This window comes from Salvelinus fontinalis, unplaced genomic scaffold (genome assembly GCF_029448725.1).
Source record: "Salvelinus fontinalis isolate EN_2023a unplaced genomic scaffold, ASM2944872v1 scaffold_0088, whole genome shotgun sequence".
NCBI lineage: Eukaryota > Metazoa > Chordata > Actinopteri > Salmoniformes > Salmonidae > Salvelinus > Salvelinus fontinalis.
This window is the reverse complement of record NW_026600297.1, coordinates 164004-184673: the sequence shown is the minus strand read 5'-3', so window position 1 is coordinate 184673 and position 20670 is coordinate 164004. Positions and strand designations below refer to the sequence as shown.

The 20670-nt window shown below is 42.8% G+C and overlaps 1 protein-coding gene across 1 annotated transcript; it reads left to right on the top strand.

The window, feature by feature from the left end:
• The first annotated feature begins 8200 nt into the window (after positions 1-8200).
• LOC129843018 (GDP-L-fucose synthase-like) lies at positions 8201-19750 on the top strand. The gene is made up of 11 exons (XM_055911743.1): positions 8201-8290; positions 9176-9338; positions 13141-13255; positions 14484-14612; positions 14917-14990; positions 16409-16542; positions 17226-17290; positions 17519-17585; positions 17773-17852; positions 18172-18271; positions 18505-19750. The coding sequence occupies exons 2-11, from the start codon at positions 9184-9186 to the stop codon at positions 18558-18560; spliced, it is 975 nt and encodes a 324-aa protein (XP_055767718.1). The 5' UTR covers positions 8201-8290; positions 9176-9183; the 3' UTR covers positions 18561-19750.
• Positions 19751-20670: the final 920 nt, after the last annotated feature.

The following is a 20670-nucleotide window of genomic DNA, read 5'->3' as shown; positions in this document are numbered from 1 at the left end:
ATAATGGGTTGCGGTGTACCACTCATAAGGGTTATCTGAGGTACTGTATAATGGGTTGCGGTGTACCACTCATAAGGGTTATCTGAGGTACTGTATAATGGGTTGTGGTGTACCACTCATAAGGGTTATCTGAGGTACTGTATAATGGGTTGCGGTGTACCACTCATAAGGGTTATCTGAGGTATTGTGTAATGGGTTGCGGTGTACCACTCATAAGGGTTATCTGAGGTACTGTATAATGGGTTGCGGTGTACCACTCATAAGGGTTATCTGAGGTATTGTGTAATGGGTTGCGGTGTATCACTCATAAGGGTTATCTGAGGTACTGTATAATGGGTTGCGGTGTATCACTCATAAGGGTTATCTGAGGTATTGTGTAATGGGTTGCGGTGTACCACTCATAAGGGTTATCTGAGGTATTGTGCCAGGCTTTGGACCTGCTCATCAAATAAACAAGGTCCCTGTGAATCAGATGGAGTTGTTACACTCCTACTCATATTAAATGAACCATGATCAGATGGGGGTTTCAACTGAGGCTTTTTTTAGGTGCCGTTTAAGATGAGGGAGGACGATTTTAGTTTTTTCATGAGCGTGGCCTTATTTCGATTACAGCATATTGGATGACTGTCTTTCATATTCCATTCACCCAGGTCAATGTAACATCGATAGGTTTAGGCTACTACATGATGCGACTAAGTTATTTTCCCTATACCCATCATAAGGTTGGTACAAGCTAGCCTACGAATGAAAGTAAACAACGTAGGTTCACAGGTCAAGCTTACCTTGACTTGGAAGAGTTCCAGTGTTGGATAGCCATAGCCAGCTAGCTAACATAGCATCCCTCTGTTTGAACTGGGTGTTTGAGTAAGCTGAACTAGCTAGCTACATTCTCTAGCTAAGAAAGTGAAAGTAAAAATTGAAAGAATATATGTACTCTATGTATGATATACAGTACCAGTCAAAAGTTTGAACACACCTACTCATTCAAGGGTTTTCTGTATTTGTACTATTTTCTACAATGTAGAATTATAGTGAAAACATCAACACTATGAAATAACACATATGGAATCATCATGTAGTAACCAAAAAAGTATTAAACAAATCAAACTATATTTTGATGACAGCTTTGCACACTTCTAATTCTTTTAAACAGCTTCACCTGGAATGCTTTCCCAACAGTCTTGAAGGAGTTCCCCCACATATGCTGAGCGCTTGTTGGCTGCTTTTCCTTCACTCTGTGGTCCAACTCATCCCAAACCATTTCAACTGGGTTGAGTTGGCTGATTGTGAAGGCCAGGTCATCTGATGCAGCACTCCAGCACTCTCCTTCTTGGTCAAATAGCTCTTACACAGCCTGGAGGTGTGTTGGGTCATTGTCCTGTTGAAAAACAAATGATAGTCCCACTAAGCGCAAACCAGATGGGATGGCGTATCGCTGCAGAATGCTGTGGTAGCCATGCTGGCTAAGTGTGTCTTGAATTTTAAATACATCACAGATAGTGTCACCAGCAAAGCAACCCCACACCATCACACCACCTCCTCCATGCTTCACGGTGGGAACCACACATGCGGAGATCATCCGTTCACCTACTCTGTGTCTCACAAAAACACAGCAGTTGGAACCACAAATCTCAAATTTGGACTCGTCAGACCAAAGGACAGATTTCCACCGGTCTAATGTCCATTGCTCGTATTTCTTGGCCCAAACAAGTCTCTTCTTCTTATTGCTGTCCTTTAGCAGTGGTTTCTTTGCAGCAATTCTACCATGAAGGTCTGATTCACGCTGTCTCTGAACAGTTGATGTTGACGTGTCTGTTACTTGAACTCTGTGAGCATTTATTTGGGCTGCAATCTGAGGTGCAGTTAACTCTACTGAACTTTTCCTCTGAATATTTCTTGTTTCATAGGTTTTGATGTCTTCACTATTATTCTACAATGTAGGAAATATAAATTTTGTTTTAAAAACCTTGAATGAGTAGGTGTGTCCAAACTTTTGAGTGGTACTGAATATATATAGTAATGTTTTTTTGCTTTTTTAAAACTAATTTAGCTGCTTTTGCTGCTTGCTTGAGTGATTTGAGATGGCATGGAGTGTACAAAACATTAGGAACACCTGCTCTTTCCATCACAGACTGACCAGGTGAATTCAGGTGAAATCTATGAGCCCTTATTTAGGTGTATATAATTGTTTTATTATTAATAAAATATTACATTTGGCCTTAACTAATATAGCCCATAGAAATGCATTAAATAACACATTAATAAATGACAAATAAAATTGTAAAATGTCTGTCCTATATCTAGGAGATATAAAAAGGTCAGGAAATATTTAACCCCCTATTTTTGTTGGTACAAAACTACCTCCATACTTCCATTTATTTCTATGGGTTACCTTCAGACGAGTCCTGTGACACTTGTGGGGGTCGTAGATGTAACGCTTGTCTTCCTCCTCTTCTGAGGAGGAGTAGTAGGAAGAATCAGAGGACCAAGATGCAGCGTGGTGAGTACTCATATTCCTTTTAATGAAAACCGAATACTCGAACAAAACAACAAAATAACAATAAATAAGAATAACACGAAACAAAACAGTCCTGTCTGGTGACATACACAAAGACACAGGAAACAGGAACAATCACCCACCACCCACAATGACAAAACAGGATACCTAAATATGGCTCCCAATCAAAGACAACAACTGACACCTGCCTCTGATTGAGAACCATATCAGGCCAAACACATAGAAACAGACAAACTAGACATACAACATAGAATGCCCACTCACATCACACCCTGACCAAACAAAACATAGAAACATACAAAGTAAACTATGGTCAGGGCGTGACAGTAGAGCAAAGGAGAACACCATCGTGTTCCTGAGTCTCCCCTCAAAACACATTAAGTGTGTGCCCTCAGGCCACTTCTCTACTACCACATATCTACAATACAAAATCTATTTGTACGTGTGTGTAGTGTGCGTGTGTTATGTGTATGCGTGTGTCAGTGTCTGTGTGTGTCTGTTCATAGTCCCCGCTGTTCCATAAGGTGTATTTGTATCTGTTTTTAAAAATCTGATTCTACTGTTTGCATCAGTTACCTGGTGTGGAATAGTTCTCTGTCGCCATGGCTCTATGTAGCACTGTGCGTCTCCCATAGTCTGTTCTTGACTTGTCCAAGCTGTGTGCTAGTAGTTTAATCAGACAGCTCGGTACATTCAGTATGTCAATACTTTTTACAAAAACAAGTAGTGATCAAGTCATTCTCTCCTCCACTTTGAGCCATGAGAGACATGCATATTAATAGTGTTAGCTCTCCTAGTACATTTAAGGGCCAGCCATGCCACCCTGTTCTGAGCCAGTTGTAGTTTTCCTAAATACCTCTTCGTGGCACCTGACCACACGACTGGACAGTAGCCCAGGTGCAACTAAACTCGGGCCTGCAGGACCTGCCTTATTGACAGTGTTGTTAAAGCAGAGCAGCGCTTTATTACAGACAGACTTCTTCCCATTTTAGCTACTGTTGCATCAACATGTTTTGAGATGACAGTTAACAATCTAGGTTTGTCAACTCAGTTTACTCAATTTCCACATTATTCATTACAAGATTTAGTTGATGTTTAGTGAATGATTTGTCCCAAAAACAATGCTTTTAGTTTTTGAAATATTTAGGACTAACTTATTTCTTGCCACCCATTCTGAAACTGACTGCAGCTCTTCCTTAAGTGTTGCAGTAATTTCACTCACTATAATAGCTGGTGTGTAAAGTGTTGTCATATGCATACATAGACACACTGACATGTCATTAGTGAAGATTGAAAAAAAGTTTTGGGCCTAGACAGCTGACCTGGGTAATTCCTGATTCTACCTGGATTATGTTGTAGAGGCTTCCATTAAAGAACACCCTCTGTGTTCTGTTAGACAGGTAACTCCTTGTCCACAATATAGCAGGTGGTGTAAAGCCGTAACATACGTTTTTCCAGAAGCAGACTATGATCGATAATGTCTAAAGCCGCACTGAAGTCTAACAAAACAGCTCGCACAATCTTTTTATCATCAATTTCTCTCAGCCAATCATCAGTCATTTGTATTAGTGCCATGCGTGTTGAATGTCCTTCCCTATAAGCGTGCTGAAAGTCTGTCAATTTGTTTACTGTAAATTAGCATTGTATTTGGTCAAAAACTATCTTTTCCAAACGTTTACTAACGTTTGGTAACAGGCTGATTGGTTGGCTATTTGAGACATTAAAGGGGGCTTTACTATTCTTGGGTAGCAGGATGAATTTAGTCCTGAGGGCACACACTTTCTTGTAGGCTTAGATTGACGATATGGCAAATAGGAGTGGTAATATCGTCCGCTATTATCCTCAGTAATTTTCCATCAAAGTTGTCAGACCCGAGTGACTTGTCATTGTTAATAGACATTTTTTCACCTCTCACACTCACATTTTGGAATTCAAAATTACAATGCTTGTCTTTCATAATTTGGTCAGTTATACTTGGATGTGTAGTGACTGCGTTTGTTGCTGGCATGTCATGCCTAAATTGTTAATCTTGCCGATTAAAAATGTTTTTTTAAGTAGTTGGCAATATCAGTGGGTTTTGTGATGAATGAGCCATCTGATTCAATGAATGATGGAGCTGAGTTTGCCTTTTTGCCCAAAATGTAATTTAAGGTGCTCCAAAGCTTTTTACTATCATTCTTTTTATCACTTATCTTTGCTTCATAGTATAGTTTCTTCTTCTTTTTATTCAGTTTAGTCACATAATTTCTCAATTTTTTTGTACGTTTGCCAATCGGTTGTGCAGCCAAACTTATTTGCTAATGTGGGATATTTTTAGCACTTTTCTGGGATGCTTATCAGAAGGAGACATGTCAATGTTATTTATATTGGAGCTGATAGTGCACGGTGAGCTGCAAACACCGGACTTCCTACTAGGACACACTGCCTCAGTGCCTCAGTATAACTGGTTCAGAGGCATTTGATTACTGTATACAATAGATGTAGGATCAACAGAGGCATTCAGGGGAGTTAGAGGGACATACATTAGGTTACTTACATTGTGACTGCCAACGCCCCTGGGATAATGTACATTTACAGCAGCATTACCACAACTCAGCAACACCATGGTAAGGATTATCTGAGCTGAGCTTGGGTTGGGTCATTGATAAGTCATTGTCACAATGAATGCATAGTTATTGATTCCTTTATATTTTAATAAAGTACTGTGGTGGCAGCATCAAGGTTGAATTAATTCAGCAAGGTTTGAATTCGTTCTGCAAGGTTGGTAGAATCTTATTCAAAAGGATTCACAGCTGTAATGGCTGCCAAATGTGCTTCCACCAAGTATTAACTCTGGGTAGTGAAGGCATACGCAATCAATGGCCTGCTGGAGGTCATTTTGCAGGGCTCTGGCAGTGCACCTCCTTGCACAAAGGCGGAGGTAGCGGTCCTGCTGCTGGGTTATTGCCCTCCTACGGCCTCCTCCACGTCTCCTGATGTACTGGCCTGTCTCCTGGTAGCGCCTCCATGCTCTGGACACTACGCTGACAGACACAGCAAATCTTTTTGCCACAGCTCGCATTGATGTGCCATCCTGGATGAACTGCACTACCTGAGCCACTTGTGTGGGTTGTAGACTCCGTCTCATGCTACCACTAGAGTGAGAGCACCGCCAGCATTCAAAAGTGACCAAACAATCAGCCAGGAAGCATAGGAACTGAGAAGTGGTCTGTGGTCACCACCTGCAGAATCACTCCTTTTTTGGGGGTGTCTTGCTAATTGCCTATAATTTCCACCTTTTGTCTATTCCATTTGCACAACAGCATGTGAAATTTATTGTCAATCAGTGTTGCTTCCTAAGTGGACAGTTTGATTTCACAGAAGTGTGATTGACTTGGAGTTACATTGTGTTGTTTAAGTGTTCCCTTTATTTTTTTGTGTATTTTTCAACAACCTAATATATTTTCTTTTTTTCTTTTTTTTTACAACCTAACCCTATGTTTCCATTTAAAAGTTTTGAGCAGTGATGGTGATTCTAGCAACAGAATAAAAAACAGAACCACCAGTCAGGAGGATACAGACAGTTTAGACATGCAGAAAAATACTTTGTATAAACGTAATCTGGCACCTTGTGATAATATCATGATATTTGTGTTCTTTTATTACATACCAGTAGTATAAAAGAGGGGGATATATTATTTCTAATGAAGTCAACTTTATTTCTCAACTCCTAATATTGAGCAAATTACACTCATTAGAGATAATTACACTCACTGTATCAGACATAGGCTTTGAAAAAGCACTTGTGAGTACCAGTTGCTGCAAGTGACTGGCTGCTGGCAAGCTTTCTATACTCTGACATTACATTTTTGCAAATACATTGCTAACCTTTGTTTAACCAGCCAACCGGTTGCTATTATTGAAAGTGTTTGGAGTAAGGCTGGCACAATTGGCGTGTAATAATGTGCAATAATGGTCTTAACACATTCATTTTAATGTGCCCCCGCACATTGACTCTGTACCGCTGTATATAGCCTCGCTATTGTTTTTTACTGCTGCTCTTTAATTATTTGTTTCTTTTACTTCTTATTTTTTTGTAGCTATTTTTCTTAACTGCATTGTTTGTTAAGGGCTTGTAAGTCAGCATTTCACTGTAATGTCTACTACACCTGTTGTGTTCGGCGCATGTGACAAATACGATTTGATTGATTTTAGAAGGGTGGGTTCAACTTTAGATTCAAGTAGGTATAGTTTATCCAATAGCAGTTTTTGATGTTTACATGAAGTGGGAAAAGTTGGTGATCATTTCTTGGACAGAATGGCATGGTTGGGAGGAGAAGCTTCATTTCCAAAAGTTCTAAGCAGCCAAAACAATTTGACCCCTGGCCTGTAGTGAACGATTAGGTTTGCGTTTTTTGTTCCATTGAACCCTGAAATAGGAACTGCATGCTTTATGACTTTAGAGCAGTTCTAGCATTCAGACATAATGGTAAATCCTGTGTGAAAATAGCTCTGTAATCTGCAAATGACAGAGAAGGTGGGGGGCGAGGGAATTCCAATCCTAATGTGGAACTGCTTAGCACTGTGGTGCAAAGTCACGATACCTGGCTCTTTACAGTGGGGATTTTTTTTCTCTAGTCAATCATACACGTCATGGTATATTATTCAGTGGGTCAAATTGTCCTGTTTCTAATATTAAAAGTTATTTGCCTGCCTATATAGCCCTATGTTGGATACAATGCCTCAACTCTGAAACAAAAGAGAGTCAAATATTTAAAAAAAATTGATCTACTTGTGCCAGTATATTTCAATTAAGGAATGAATTGATATGTTTTTATCTAAATGTTTTAGGAGTCTATACTGCATTTGTTATGTAGTGCGGATCTGGTACAACGCCATAAAACATTGCAATAAAGAGTCAACACCATAAATGCTGTAACCAATCTCTAGCTCTTCCTCCTCCTCGGACGAGGAGAGGAGAGAGGGATCGGAAGACCAATGTGCAGCGAGGTATGATGACATAATGATTTATTAACTGAAGTCAAAGACGAACACGAAAAACACTTGGAAAATTACAAAACAACAAACGAACGTAGACTGACCTAAAACATGTGAACTTACATATAACGAAGAACGCACAAACAGGTTCACGACTACAAACAAACGATACAGTCCCGTGTGGTAACATATACGACACAGGAGACAACCACCCACAACAAACAATGAAACAACCTCCCTATGTATGGTTCTCAATCAGAGGAAAACGTAAAACACCTGCCTCTGATTGAGAGCCATACAAGGTCAATTAAACCTGACACTTAACATAGAACAAACAACACAGACTGCCCACCCAGCTCACGTCCTGACCCACTAAACACAACTATACAAAAGGGAAACAAGGTCAGGAACGTGACAAATGCGGTAAAATCGCCTATACAGGTACCAGTCAGAAGTTATATTAAATTTATGGTGGGGAAAACTTTTTTTTCTCCAGCAAACCTATCTTAACAGTCCTGGTATTTTGTTAATGTGTTACGTGAGTGATGGTGCGATAAACTGGGATAGTTTACCTGTAAGGCTACTACTCTCAGTAGAACCCTTTTTCTCTAAGAGTGTAGCTCACAGGTAGCCAATAAGAGCGACTCCACCTGGCGCCTGCGTATTTCCTATTGACAGGTTAGTGTGCAAAACAAGAGCGATAGCCTTTACCTCATTTATGTACTTGAGCGTTCAGAAATAGGATCTAATAACGACTTTATTCGAGGAGGAAAATTCTAACGAAACATTATACAGGTTTGAATTCATACATTTACTTTGTGTATTGATAAGATACATACTAAATAACACGAGGGTCTTGCCGAGTTAAAAATGTGACTGATTATAATTCAAAATAGCTCACATAAACCATACGGATTAATATTAGAAATGTTTTGCCTTTATAAATGTTTGTCCTATAAGTTCTATTTATAGGCCTTATGGTTGAATGAATGGGTGCTTTTGACTAAAACAATGAAGCCTAGGCTACATTATATTCAAAATAGTAGGCCTAAACATTTTCTTTCGACAATTTTCTACTTTTAGCCTACTCTTGTTTGTGTTGCTAAAATAATGTCAGTGTTGTAGCCTATATGATCATCTGATGTTATACTATACTCTTTGTAATACAGGCCTAATGAGACCAACCGTTATTTCGAATAAACACATATTGTTCATTTTAAAATGAGTTACTGTATCTGTCGGTATTGGCGTAAGCTATTTGTCCTTTTGCTAAAATGAACATGATCATAATGCAATTCACTCTTGAGCTTAATACTTAATATGGCAAATTTATCTCATTTCAAAAGAAAAAAGTACATACATGTAGATGGGAAATAAATACAAATAAGTAGGATCCATGATTAATCAAATAGGCTACAACGAAATTGTAAATGAAACGAAAAGTGTGTTAATACATTTAAACTTGCGTTTGATGTATAGCATGTTATTAATTCCTTATTAGCCTAAATGTATAACTATTCTTAGTTTTGTATTATCATCATTATTACGTTCTAAAGTAGGCTATAAATAGGGCCATGATCACACTGTCATTCATATCAGCCTACTTTGTTTAGGGCTACAGCGTAATAACAGTATGTGAATATCACAGCTGAAAAATTTAAGTTAGCATTCTTTGATCAGAGTGAGAGATGGATTCGCAGACGAAGGCTGAGCCGATGCGCGTGCTCGTCACGGGCGGATCCGGTTTGGTCGGGAAGGCCATCGAGCACGTGGTGAAACAGGAAGGCGGCTGTCTCGAGGGCGAGCAGTGGACCTTCCTGTCCTCCAAAGAGGCCAACCTCATGTAAGTTATGTCACATGAACTTCATATTCTCAGCAAAACTGGTCTGAGGCTTGGTCTTTGCAGAAAAAAAGGACTTGCCTATATAGCGATGCCATGATCCCATATTCTACATGCCCGAGAAACACCAGCATGTCTGTTCTACATAACATATTTCTATAGGAAATGTATGTCATTGTCACGTTCCTGACCTATTTCTGTTAGTTTGTTGTATGTGTTAGTTGGTCAGGACGTGAGTTTGGGTGGGCATTCTATGTTTTCTGTTTCTATGTTGGTTTAAGGGTTGCCTGGTATGGCTCTTAATTAGAGGCAGGTGTTTGGCGTTCCTCTAATTAAGAGTCATATTTAGGAAGGTTGTTTCACTGTGTTCGTTGTGGGTGGTTGTCTCCTGTGTCAGTGTTTGTCGCACCATACGGGACTGTTCGGTTTGTTTGTTCTTCGTCATTTATGTGTGTTCTCGTGTTTTATTGTAAGTTTGTATGTCCAGGTTTGTCTACTCCGTTTTGTTATTTTGTTAATTAGTCAAGTGTATTTCTTTTCGTGTTTTTTCCGTCTTGTTTATTAAAATCATGTCTTCACAATCCGCTGCATCTTGGTTCCATCACTACTCCTCCTTTTCGGTTGAAGAGGAGGAGGACCACCGTTACAGAACCACCCACCAATCCAGAATCAAGCAGCGGTGTAAACGGAGTAAGGGACAGCGCAAAAAGGAGGAATGGACTTGGGACGATGTATTGGACGGGAAAGGTTGCTACACATGGGAGGAGATCCTGGCTGGAAGGGATCGCCTCCCATGGGAACAGCTGGAGGCACTGAGGAGAGCAGAGGCAACCGGAGAAGGGAACCGGAGTTATGAGGGGACACGTCTAGCACGGAAGCCCGAAAAGCCCGTGAGTACCACCCAAAAATGTCTTGGGGGGGGGGAGGCTAAGATGTAGTGGGCCAAGGGCAGGTAGGTGACCTGCGCCCACTTCCCAGGCTAACCGTGGAGAGCGGGAGTACGGGCAGACGCTGTGTTACGCAGTAGAGCGCACGGTGTCTCCTGTACGGGTGCATAGCCCAGTGCGGGTTATTCCACCTCCCCGCACTGGTAGGGCTAGATTGAGCATTGAGCCAAGTGCCATGAAGCCGGCTCTACATATCTGGCCACCAGTACGTCTCCTTGGGCCGGCTTACATGGCACCAGCCTTACGCATGGTGTCCCCGGTTCGCCTACATAGCCCGGTGCAGGTTATTCCACCTCCCTGCACTGGTCGGGCGAAGGGGAGCATTCAACCAGGTAAGGTTGGGCAGGCTCGGTGCTCAAGGGAGCCAATACGCCTGCACGGTCCGGTATTTCCGGCACTACCTCCCCGCCCCAGCCCAGTATCACCAGTGCCTACACCACGCACCAGGCTTCCAGTGCGTTTTCAGAGCCCTGTTCCTCCTCCACGCACTCTCCCTATGGTGCGTGTCTCCAGTCCGGTGCCTCCAGTTCCGGCACCACGCACTAAGCCACCTGTGCGTCTCCAGAGCCCTGTACACACTGTTCCTTCTCCCCGTACTCGTCCTGAGGTGCGTGCACTCAGCCCGGTACCACCAGTGCCGGTACCACGCACCAGGCATATAGTGCGCTTCGAGAGGTCAGTGTGCCCTGTCCCTGCTCCCCGCACTAAGCTTGAAGTGCGTGTCCCCAGTCAGGTGCCTCCAGTTCCGGCACCACGCACCAAGCCTACAGTGCGTCTCAGCCGGCCAGAGTCTGCCGTCTGCCCAACGGCGCATGAACTGCCCGTCTGCCATGAGCCTACAGAGCCTTCCGCCAGACAGGAGCAGCCAAAGCCTTCCGCTAGACAGGATCAGTCTGAGCCATCCGTCTCCGCAGCGCCATCTGAGCCATCCGTCTCCCCAGCGCCGTCTGAGCCATCCGTCTCCCCAGCGCCGTCTGAGCCATCCGTCTCCCCAGCGCCGTCTGAGCCATCCGTCTCCCCAGCGCCGTCTGAGCCATCCGTCTCCCCAGCGCCGTCTGAGCCATCCGTCTGTCCCGAGCCATTAGAGCCGCCCGTCTGTCCCGAGCCGTCAGAGCCGATAGTCAGTCAGGAGCCGCTAGAGCCAGTCATCAGTCAGGATCTGCCAGAGCCGCCAACCAGACAGGATCTGCCAGAGCCGCCAACCAGACAGGATCTGCCAGAGCCGCCAACCAGACAGGATCTGCCAGGGCCGCCAACCAGACAGGATCTGCCAGGCCCGCCAACCAGACAGGATCTGCCAGGGCCGCCAACCAGACAGGATCTGCCAGAGCCGCCAACCAGACAGGATCTGCCAGAGCCGTCAGTGAGCCATGAGCGTCCAGAGCCGTCAGTGAGCCATGAGCGTCCAGAGCCGTCAGCCAGCCATGAGCGTCCAGAGCCGTCAGTGAGCCATGAGCGTCCAGAGCCGTCAGCCAGCCATGAGCGTCCAGAGCCGTCAGCCAGCCATGAGCGTCCAGAGCCGTCAGCCAGCCATGAGCGTCCAGAGCCGTCAGCCAGCCATGAGCGTCCAGAGCCGTCAGCCAGCCATGAGCGTCCAGAGTCGTCAGCCAGTCATGAGCTGTCCCTTAGCCCAGAGCGGCTATTTACCCAGAACTGCCCATCAGTCCAGAGCTGTCTCTCTGTCCGGAGCTGCCTTTCAGTCCGGAGTTGCCCCTCTATCCTGAGCTACCTCTCTATCCTGAGCTACCTCTCTATCCTGAGCTATCCCTCTGTCCTGAGCTATCCCTCTGTCCTGAGTTATCCTTCTATCCCGGGGCTGCCCCTTGTATTGATGTTACCCAAAGGATTAAGTGGGTGTAGTATGAGGGTGGTCATTTGTAGGGGGAGATGGAAGCTGGGATTGACTATGGTGGGGTGGGGACCTCGCCCTGAGCCTGAGCCACCACCGTGGTCAGATGCCCACCCAGACCCTCCCCTAGACTTTGTGCTGGTGCGCCCGGAGTTCGCACCTTATGGGGGGGGTTATGTCACGTTCCTGACCTATTTCTGTTAGTTTGTTGTATGTGTTAGTTGGTCAGGACGTGAGTTTGGGTGGGCATTCTATGTTTTCTGTTTCTATGTTGGTTTAAGGGTTGCCTGGTATGGCTCTTAATTAGAGGCAGGTGTTTGGCGTTCCTCTAATTAAGAGTCATATTTAGGAAGGTTGTTTCACTGTGTTCGTTGTGGGTGGTTGTCTCCTGTGTCAGTGTTTGTCGCACCATATGGGACTGTTCGGTTTGTTTGTTCTTCGTCATTTGTGTAGGCTATTTTCCCTGTTCGTGCGTTCTCGTGTTTTATTGTAAGTTCGTATGTCCAGGTTTGTCTACTCCGTTTTGTTATTTTGTTAATTAGTCAAGTGTATTTCGTTTCGTGTTTTTTCCGTCTTGTTTATTAAAATCATGTCTTCACAATCCGCTGCATCTTGGTTCCATCACTACTCCTCCTTTTCGGTTGAAGAGGAGGAGGACCACCGTTACAGTCATGTTGCACTGTATGAAATCCTGTTATGACCCGTTTACATCTGGGGCTGGTTTTGTGGTTCCAACAGGAACAAATAGATCAAATAAATTCCCCAAATAAGTTCACTCATGGAAAAAATATATATATTCTATTCTCTGCTATTCTATTATTTTCTAATCTATTCTATCGATATGTAGATTGATGCATAGATACAGTATATATTTATAGAGTTTCTATATAGTTCCTGTTGGGACCACATTAAATGTTCAGCTAATTACATTCGTGCATGTATACTTTTATGAGATTGATGTGTTTCCCATTAAATGGGATGGTGATGATGATGACAGTTGTTCTGCCAGAGATCTACAACAGACAAGAGCAGTGTTTGAGAAGTATCGGCCCACCCATGTCATCCACCTGGCTGCCAAGGTGGGAGGACTCTATCTTCACATGAAGGAGAACCTACACTTTCTGGTGAGCTTACCTAAATACCCAGTTTGTTTCAATACCTAGGCTATACGTTTCTGTCCCAAACTACATTTGTTCAATCAGGGATGGGTCCAGAAATTCGGAACAGGCATTTCTAACTCACTGGCCCATTTTTTTGCTTGGTGCCCCAATTGTTAACCAAATAATGATAATTCTGCACAAAACCCCCAACTTAGACAGGCTGATGGGCTGAAGATGTAACCAGCCCATATGACATTTTGGCTGAACTGCCTAAAGGCCAGTCCGTGAAATGGTTTGTCTTATCTAGCTACCAGTTAAATGCACCGACTAGAAGCAGCTCTGGAAAAGATCTTCTGCTAAATGACCTGAATGTAAATGTTCACCTGGCTGGGCAACTACTTAGGCTGAAATTCAATTGAACTTGTCAAAGCGAAGTTTACACAGTGACTTTGTTGGCAAATGTATTCATCTTAATTACAAAAGTGTATTAATCCATCTGTTTATTTTTTTTATTTTTTAAAAATCTTTATTTAACTAGGCAAGTTAGTTAAGAACAAATTCGTATTTACAATGACGGGCTAAAGCGTAATAACAGTATGTGAATATCACAACTGAAAAAATTTAAGTTAGCATTCTTTGATCAGAGTGAGAGATGGTTTCGCAGACGAAGGCTGAGCCGATGCGCGTGCTCATCACGGGTTTAGTGTTAGTGAGTGTAACGGCAGCCTTCCTCCTCGTCTGAAGAGGAGGTGTAGCAGGGATCGGACCAAGACGCAGCGTAGTTAGTGCTCAACATGATTTAATGACAGACGATAACGTGAACACTTACAAAATACAAAAATAACAAATGTGGCAAACCGAAACAGTCCTCTCTGGTGAAACGAACACAAAGACAGGAAACAACCACCCACAAAATCCCAACACAAAACAAGCCACTTAAATATGATTCCCAATCAGAGACAACACAAAACACCTGCCTGTGATTGAGAACCATATTAGGCCAAACATAGAAACAGACAAACTAGACACACAACATAGAATGCCCACCCAGCTCACATCCTGACCTACACTAAAACAAGTAAAACACACAAGAACTATGGTCAGAACGTGACAGTGAGGAGTGTTTACAGGGGAGCTTCTTATCACTGTCTCCAAATGCATTCTTTGAATTCATTCGTGTAAAAACAAGTTATTGTGTAAAGTCGCAATACAGGTTTTATTGAATTGAGACCACAGTGTTTTGCCTTCACAGAGGGACAACCTTCGCATCAATGACAACGTGCTGCAGACGTCTCACGAAAGGGGCGTCACCAAGGTGGTGTCCTGTCTGTCCAGCTGCATCTTTCCTGACAAGACCACATACCCTATCGATGAGAGCATGGTTAGTTGAACAACCAGTGAGACCATATCAATGAGAGCATGTTGTGTTTAACCTTAATACTAAAATACTATGGTGGCATCAAATGGCACCCAATTCCCTATATAGTACATTATTTTAACCAGAGCCCTAATGACCCTGGTCAAAAGTAGGAGTTCAACAGTTTAGGGTGCCACTTGGGACTCAGCCTAGTATGTGCCAAGTGACAGTAGAACTACTGTATGTTTGGGAACCTCTGGCCCTCCAAACTGTGATTTTTAATAAAAGCTGGGGTATGATCACTCATGCTTTCTTCCCCTTCCCACAGATCCACAATGGGCCACCACATGACTCGAACTTTGGCTACTCACATGCCAAAAGAATGATTGATATTCAGAACAGGTGAGCTGGTGACTAATCTGTTACCTGAGCAGGTACATTAGCACACATTTGAAAGACCCACTCCAGCCTCTCTAGCACCTCATTTATCACCTGATGAACTTAACAAAAGATGCATTTCAGTAGCTGGTGCAGGCCCTTCATTAGATGGCACAGCCCAGCTGGCACATAATGTTCTGAGAACCATGTGTTTCTTCTGTGGGAATTTCAGTACTTTAGCAGAACATTTCCTACAGGTTTCCTCGTGGTTCTATTTAAAGTTATGCTCTCAGAAAGTTAAGAAACAACGTTCTTCTGTGGGAATTTCAGAATTTCAGCGTAACGTTTCCTACAGGTTTCCTCATGGTTCTATTTAGTAATATTCTCAGAACATTAAGAAAACTTTCCATTAAAACAACAAGAGCGTTCTAAAATGTTTATTTATTAACATATACATTCCGTTCTCAGCGTCAACAAAACTCTCTCTATCCTCTATCTTGTTAAGTGAGTTCAGGAAGTGGCCACACCCACTAATTGGCCACACCTGATCTTTATGAGTGCTTGTTTCCTTTGAAATGGGGTCTGTTTGAATAGACTAAAATACACAGCTTTGTATAAGTTACAAAACATGGCATGCTAGCTCCAACCTGGTGGTGCAGTGGACTGATTCCATGGGTAGCAAACAGAAGATCATAGGTTCAAATCTTATAGGCTCCTTGTGACAATAAAAAAAGACATGTGTTTGCATGATTAATGCCTAAGCAATTTCATTTCCATGTGTCCCATCTGTGCTTGATGTTCAAAACAGTTTACCTAAGCTAGCAGTGTTATTAAAAGTCTTATTGAAACATGTTCTCAGAATGTTATTTAATTACCTTCAAATAACCTATAATTTCATTATCAGAACATTAATAAAACCTCCCAGGAAAACTTTCAGGGAATCATTGTAAAACGTTCAGAACGTCCCTGCAACCAAAAAATTTATGTTCTCAGAACGTAAAAAAAGTCAGCTTCACCGGTCAGGAAACTTAGGCTTTTGTTCCCAGAACCAATGGGAAACCAAAAACATATGTTCCCACAACTTCCAAGGAACCTCTATTGCTCTGCTATTGTTCTGGGAAGCAAGAAGGAAGGCCGATGACATCGGTATGCATCCATCAGACTAACCCCTTGAATTGCCAACTCCTTGAATTTCACCATTGTGTAAAAAAATAAAATAAAAAATGTCAACAACAACAAAAAATTCTACCCTTCAGGATTTGTACCTTGTATTGTATGTGTACTTAGAATATTATTTAAAAAAAATAGCTGGAGTGGGTCATTAATGTTCTAACCACAACGTGTGTGTCTGTGTGTTTGTGTGTGTGTGTGTGTGTGTGTGTGTGTGTGTGTGTGTGTGTGTGTGTGTGTGTGTGTGTGTGGGGGGACTTGATTGACAACAGGGGATACTTTGCGCAGCATGGGCGCCGCTACACCGCCGTAATCCCGACTAACGTGTATGGTCCCTATGACAACTTCAACTTTGAAAATGGTCACGTGCTCTCGGCACTCATGCATAAGACATATGCTGCTAAAAGTAAGTAACACTCACAATAACACACACACACACACACCCTAGACCTACACCTACACACACCCTACACCTACACAGGAAGACAAAAAAGGACATCAACCACCTGAGCCACTGCCTGTTCACCCCGCTATCATCCAGAAGTCGAGGTCAGTACAGGTGCATCAAAGCTGGGACAGAGAGACTGAAAAACAGCTTCTATCTCAAGGCCATCAGACTGTTAAACAGCATTCACTAACATAGAGAGGCTGCTGCCTACATACAGACTCAAATCACTGGCCACTTTAATAAATGGATTTGATAAAGGTATCACTAGTCACTTTAAATAACGCCACTTTAATAATGTCTACATATCCTACATTACTCATCTCATATGTATATACTGTATTCTATACCATCTACTGCATCTTGCCTATGCCGCACTGCCATCGCTCATCCATATATTTATATGTACATATTCTTATTCATTCCTTTACACTTGTGTGTATAAGGTAGTTGTTGTGAATTTGTTAGATTACTTGTTAGATATTACTGCGCTGTCAGAACTAGAAGCACAAGCATTTCGCTACACTCGCATTAAGATCTGCTAACCATGTGTATGTGACCAATACAATTTTATTTGATTTGACACACACACAGACAGACAGACAGATACAAACACTTACTCCTTTCTACTCTCCTTGTAACAGAGGAGGGAACCCCGCTACAGGTGTGGGGCTCTGGAACACCCAGGAGACAATTCATCTACTCTCTGGTATGTTTAGTGAATTACTCTCTCTCTCTGTGTGTGTGTGTGTGTGTGTGTGTGTGTGTGTGTGTGTGTGTGTGTGTGTGTGTGTGTGTGTGTGTGTGTGTGTGTGTGTGTGTGTGTGTGTGTGTGTGTGTGTGTGTGTGTGTGTGTGTGTGTGTGTGTGTGCACTGACACGCACGCACAATGTCAGATATGTGTGTGTACATTAAACCTGTGTGTGTGTTTTCTCAGGATGTAGCACGTCTGTTCCTCTGGGTGCTGCGGGAGTATGATGAGATTGACCCCATCATTCTCTCTGGTGAGTCCAACATGGTGTGTGTGTGTGTGTGTGTGTGTGTGTGTGTGTGTGTGTGTGTGTGTGTGTGTGTGTGTGTGTGTGTGTGTGTGTGTGTGTGTGTGTGTGTGTGTGTGTGTGTGATATCAGTCAATATGTGTGTGTACCATATGTAACTGGACCAAGCTCCTTTGACCCTTGTATCTCGCAGTGGGGGAGGAGGAGGAGCTCCCCATCAAGGACGCCGTAGAGATGATTGCAGATGCTCTGGACTTCAAAGGTCAAATAGTTGTATCCTTCCACAGGCTGTGTACGCCTGATAGGAGTTGCCCCTAGGCACAGATCTAGTATCAGCGTATCTTCCCCAATTCCTTACCTTAACCATTATTCAAATTTGACCTTAGATCAGTGTCTAGAACCAATCTAGTAGAATCCTTAGTACAACACCAGCAACCACATGTAGAGGTTCATTACACCTGTTGGACTGACAGACGTACAGATGTAGTACATTAAAAGCCCACTCGGACTGGCTACCCCCCATATCCGTTGCACTGTAACTATGTCATCTCCCTGTGCTTTGCCTTTTGTGGCCCTTGACCTATGACATCAGTTCGACACCAGCAAGTCAGACGGTCAGATGAAGAAGACGGCCAGCAACGCCAAGCTGCGACGCTACCTCCCTGACTTCACCTTCACGCCGCTCTCTGAAGGTCCGAGATCCAAATATTGAGGGTTGTATTTTCTGTCCAGAAAACAACTCAATATTGTAGTTGGAATTAGTTGCCTTGTAAATAACACAGACGCATTACAGCATGATATTTGATACCTATCTGGTTTTTGGTCGTTTATGATTATGATGAAAGGAACGTTCACAGTGAATAAACCACTCTTCCAAAATGCACAGTGTCCATAGATGACTGACTGTGTCTCTGCTCCCCTACAGGTATCAAGAAGACCTGTGATTGGTTCGTGAACAATTACGACATAGCCCGAACTTGAAGACCAATGAAGATAGAGACATGAATATTGTTTAATGAAAAAGACGAGGGCTACGTCCCAATACTACTACTGTGCCTTCCTGGTCTTGTGTCCTTGCCTTCATGTCAACTGATAAGTGAAAGTTCTGGATAGGTTTCACCATATGGCCGGTTAAGTTCTGTCAGATCAGTGGGCATGAAGTAAAGGCACACAGCACTCACAATTTCTGCACTCACAATACCCCACCTTGTTGTTCTCCCCAGAACTGTCTGGAAACCATTTTGGATCCTTTCTCCTCTATTTGCACCGTTGATGTCAGGGATTGACATTAAGGTTTGAAAGGCTCTTGCCCATTGGACAGCAGTATTTTTTGGTGGTTGCCTGATGATTACAGTCACTTGACAGAAAATTTTAAAGTAGTTGTTTACAAGCAAAATTGTCACTTAAATGGATACTTTGGGATTTTGGCAATGAGGCCCATTATCTACTTCCCCAGAGTCTGTTGAACTCCTGGATATCATTTTTATGTCTCTAGGTACAGTATGAAGGAACTTATAGGTAGTTTTGTGAGCCAACGGTAACTAAGCGCAATGATTGGAAGTTTATGGGTGTCTGCTAGCATGCTAGGAAGCAAAACAATCAGTTTGGATGAGTAACTTTTGCAGAGCATGAGACCCTTCTACAACCTGGTTGTAAGCATACCGGCTCTGGGAGACTTAGATTTAGACGCACAGCTCACAACCGAGAGCAATAGGGTATAGTATTGTCTGGCGTTCTGTTCGCCCTGACCAAAAGTTATGCTTCCTGTGTAGCAGGACCAACATGTTTTAGTGTAGCCCCTATGTTAGGCTACTGAAATTCAGTTTAAAAAAATCCCCTGCTTAATGGGGCAACCACAGAGCAGGTTCAACTTGTCTGGTTGCCATAAATTGTCCGTCAATCACTTAAACAATGGGGAGGAACCAGAAAAATCACCTGGGGAAACCCCAGAGCAGGTTCAACTTGCCCGACTGCTCAGCTCAATTGCTCCAACCAATAGGGCAACCCTTAAGGTCAATCCCTGATTATGTCCGCCATTATGTGTCCTTCCCTGATGGTGGCTGAACTGGTCCAGCCACCTGATCACCTACAGTATGACTACCAGTTACTATGAGCAATACTGCAGGGTAATGTGTTTACACTCAAATACATCACATTATTTTAATTGTAATATCTAAAATATGTAGTTGAAGTGTATGATCTATTTGTGATTGAATATTGACAAAAATATGAATGGGCTTTTTCTTGATGTTAGAATGAGGTGTCAGTCGTTGAGAGTGATACTGTATGACATGTTTTCTCACTGCAAAACAACTAGAAGCCTACAGTAAAGTAGCCTGGATCTAAACATTGGAGCCAACTGTTTCTCATCATTCACTGGCCTCGGTCCAGACACTGCAGATCATAATACTGCTTTGTGTTAAAAGATAGACACCCCATGTGATTTATCTGGGATGAACATAGAATGGGCCAACCTATGTAGAGCCATCAGACACTAATATAAAGTCAACTTCCTGAAGAATCTTGAGAATTAGGACATCACTGTCGCTCTACCTCACTGTAAAAAATAAAATCAATAAATAGTAGAAACAGGACAGGAAGAAGCAGGTTTTTAGGAGTCACACGACAGTTTCAAATGTCAACAAAGTTTGACGATAACAGTGAGAAGACCAAGATCATTTGGGATCGGCCAGTAATCGCTCCATTAATAAACGGGCAGATGTGCCATCAGTATATTTTACTCTACTTGGCACATCAAGTCATTTTCCTCAGGAGAGGAAGAAGCAGGTGTAACATTAATAAGCCTACACCTGTCATGTCATGCTGAATAATGATGAATGACTTCTGCTTAACATGGTTTCTCTACTACACAACCACAGTACAGGCCAACAGCAGACTGTCATTGAAGTATACACTACTCTTATCCAAGTAAGTACATACACAACAGTTGCTGCAAAGTAGATTTCCAATGAATCCACTGGAAAGCACAGTAGACTTCTGTCAAAACCTCTAATAGTATTATGGTGTCTTCATTGAAAAGCCTTAAGATGTTTGACATCATTGTCCAGTGTTCTGCTTATAATTATGCAAA

Bases quoted from the DNA above. Each gene is read 5' to 3' on its own strand.
- LOC129843018 (XM_055911743.1), top strand. From the start codon at position 9,184: ATGGATTCGCAGACGAAGGCTGAGCCGATGCGCGTGCTCGTCACGGGC. The intron at 14,991-16,408 runs GTGAGCTGGTGA...GATTGACAACAG, and splicing joins ATGATTGATATTCAGAACAG to GGGATACTTTGCGCAGCATG. The intron at 17,853-18,171 runs GTATCCTTCCAC...CTATGACATCAG, and splicing joins ACTTCAAAGGTCAAATAGTT to TTCGACACCAGCAAGTCAGA.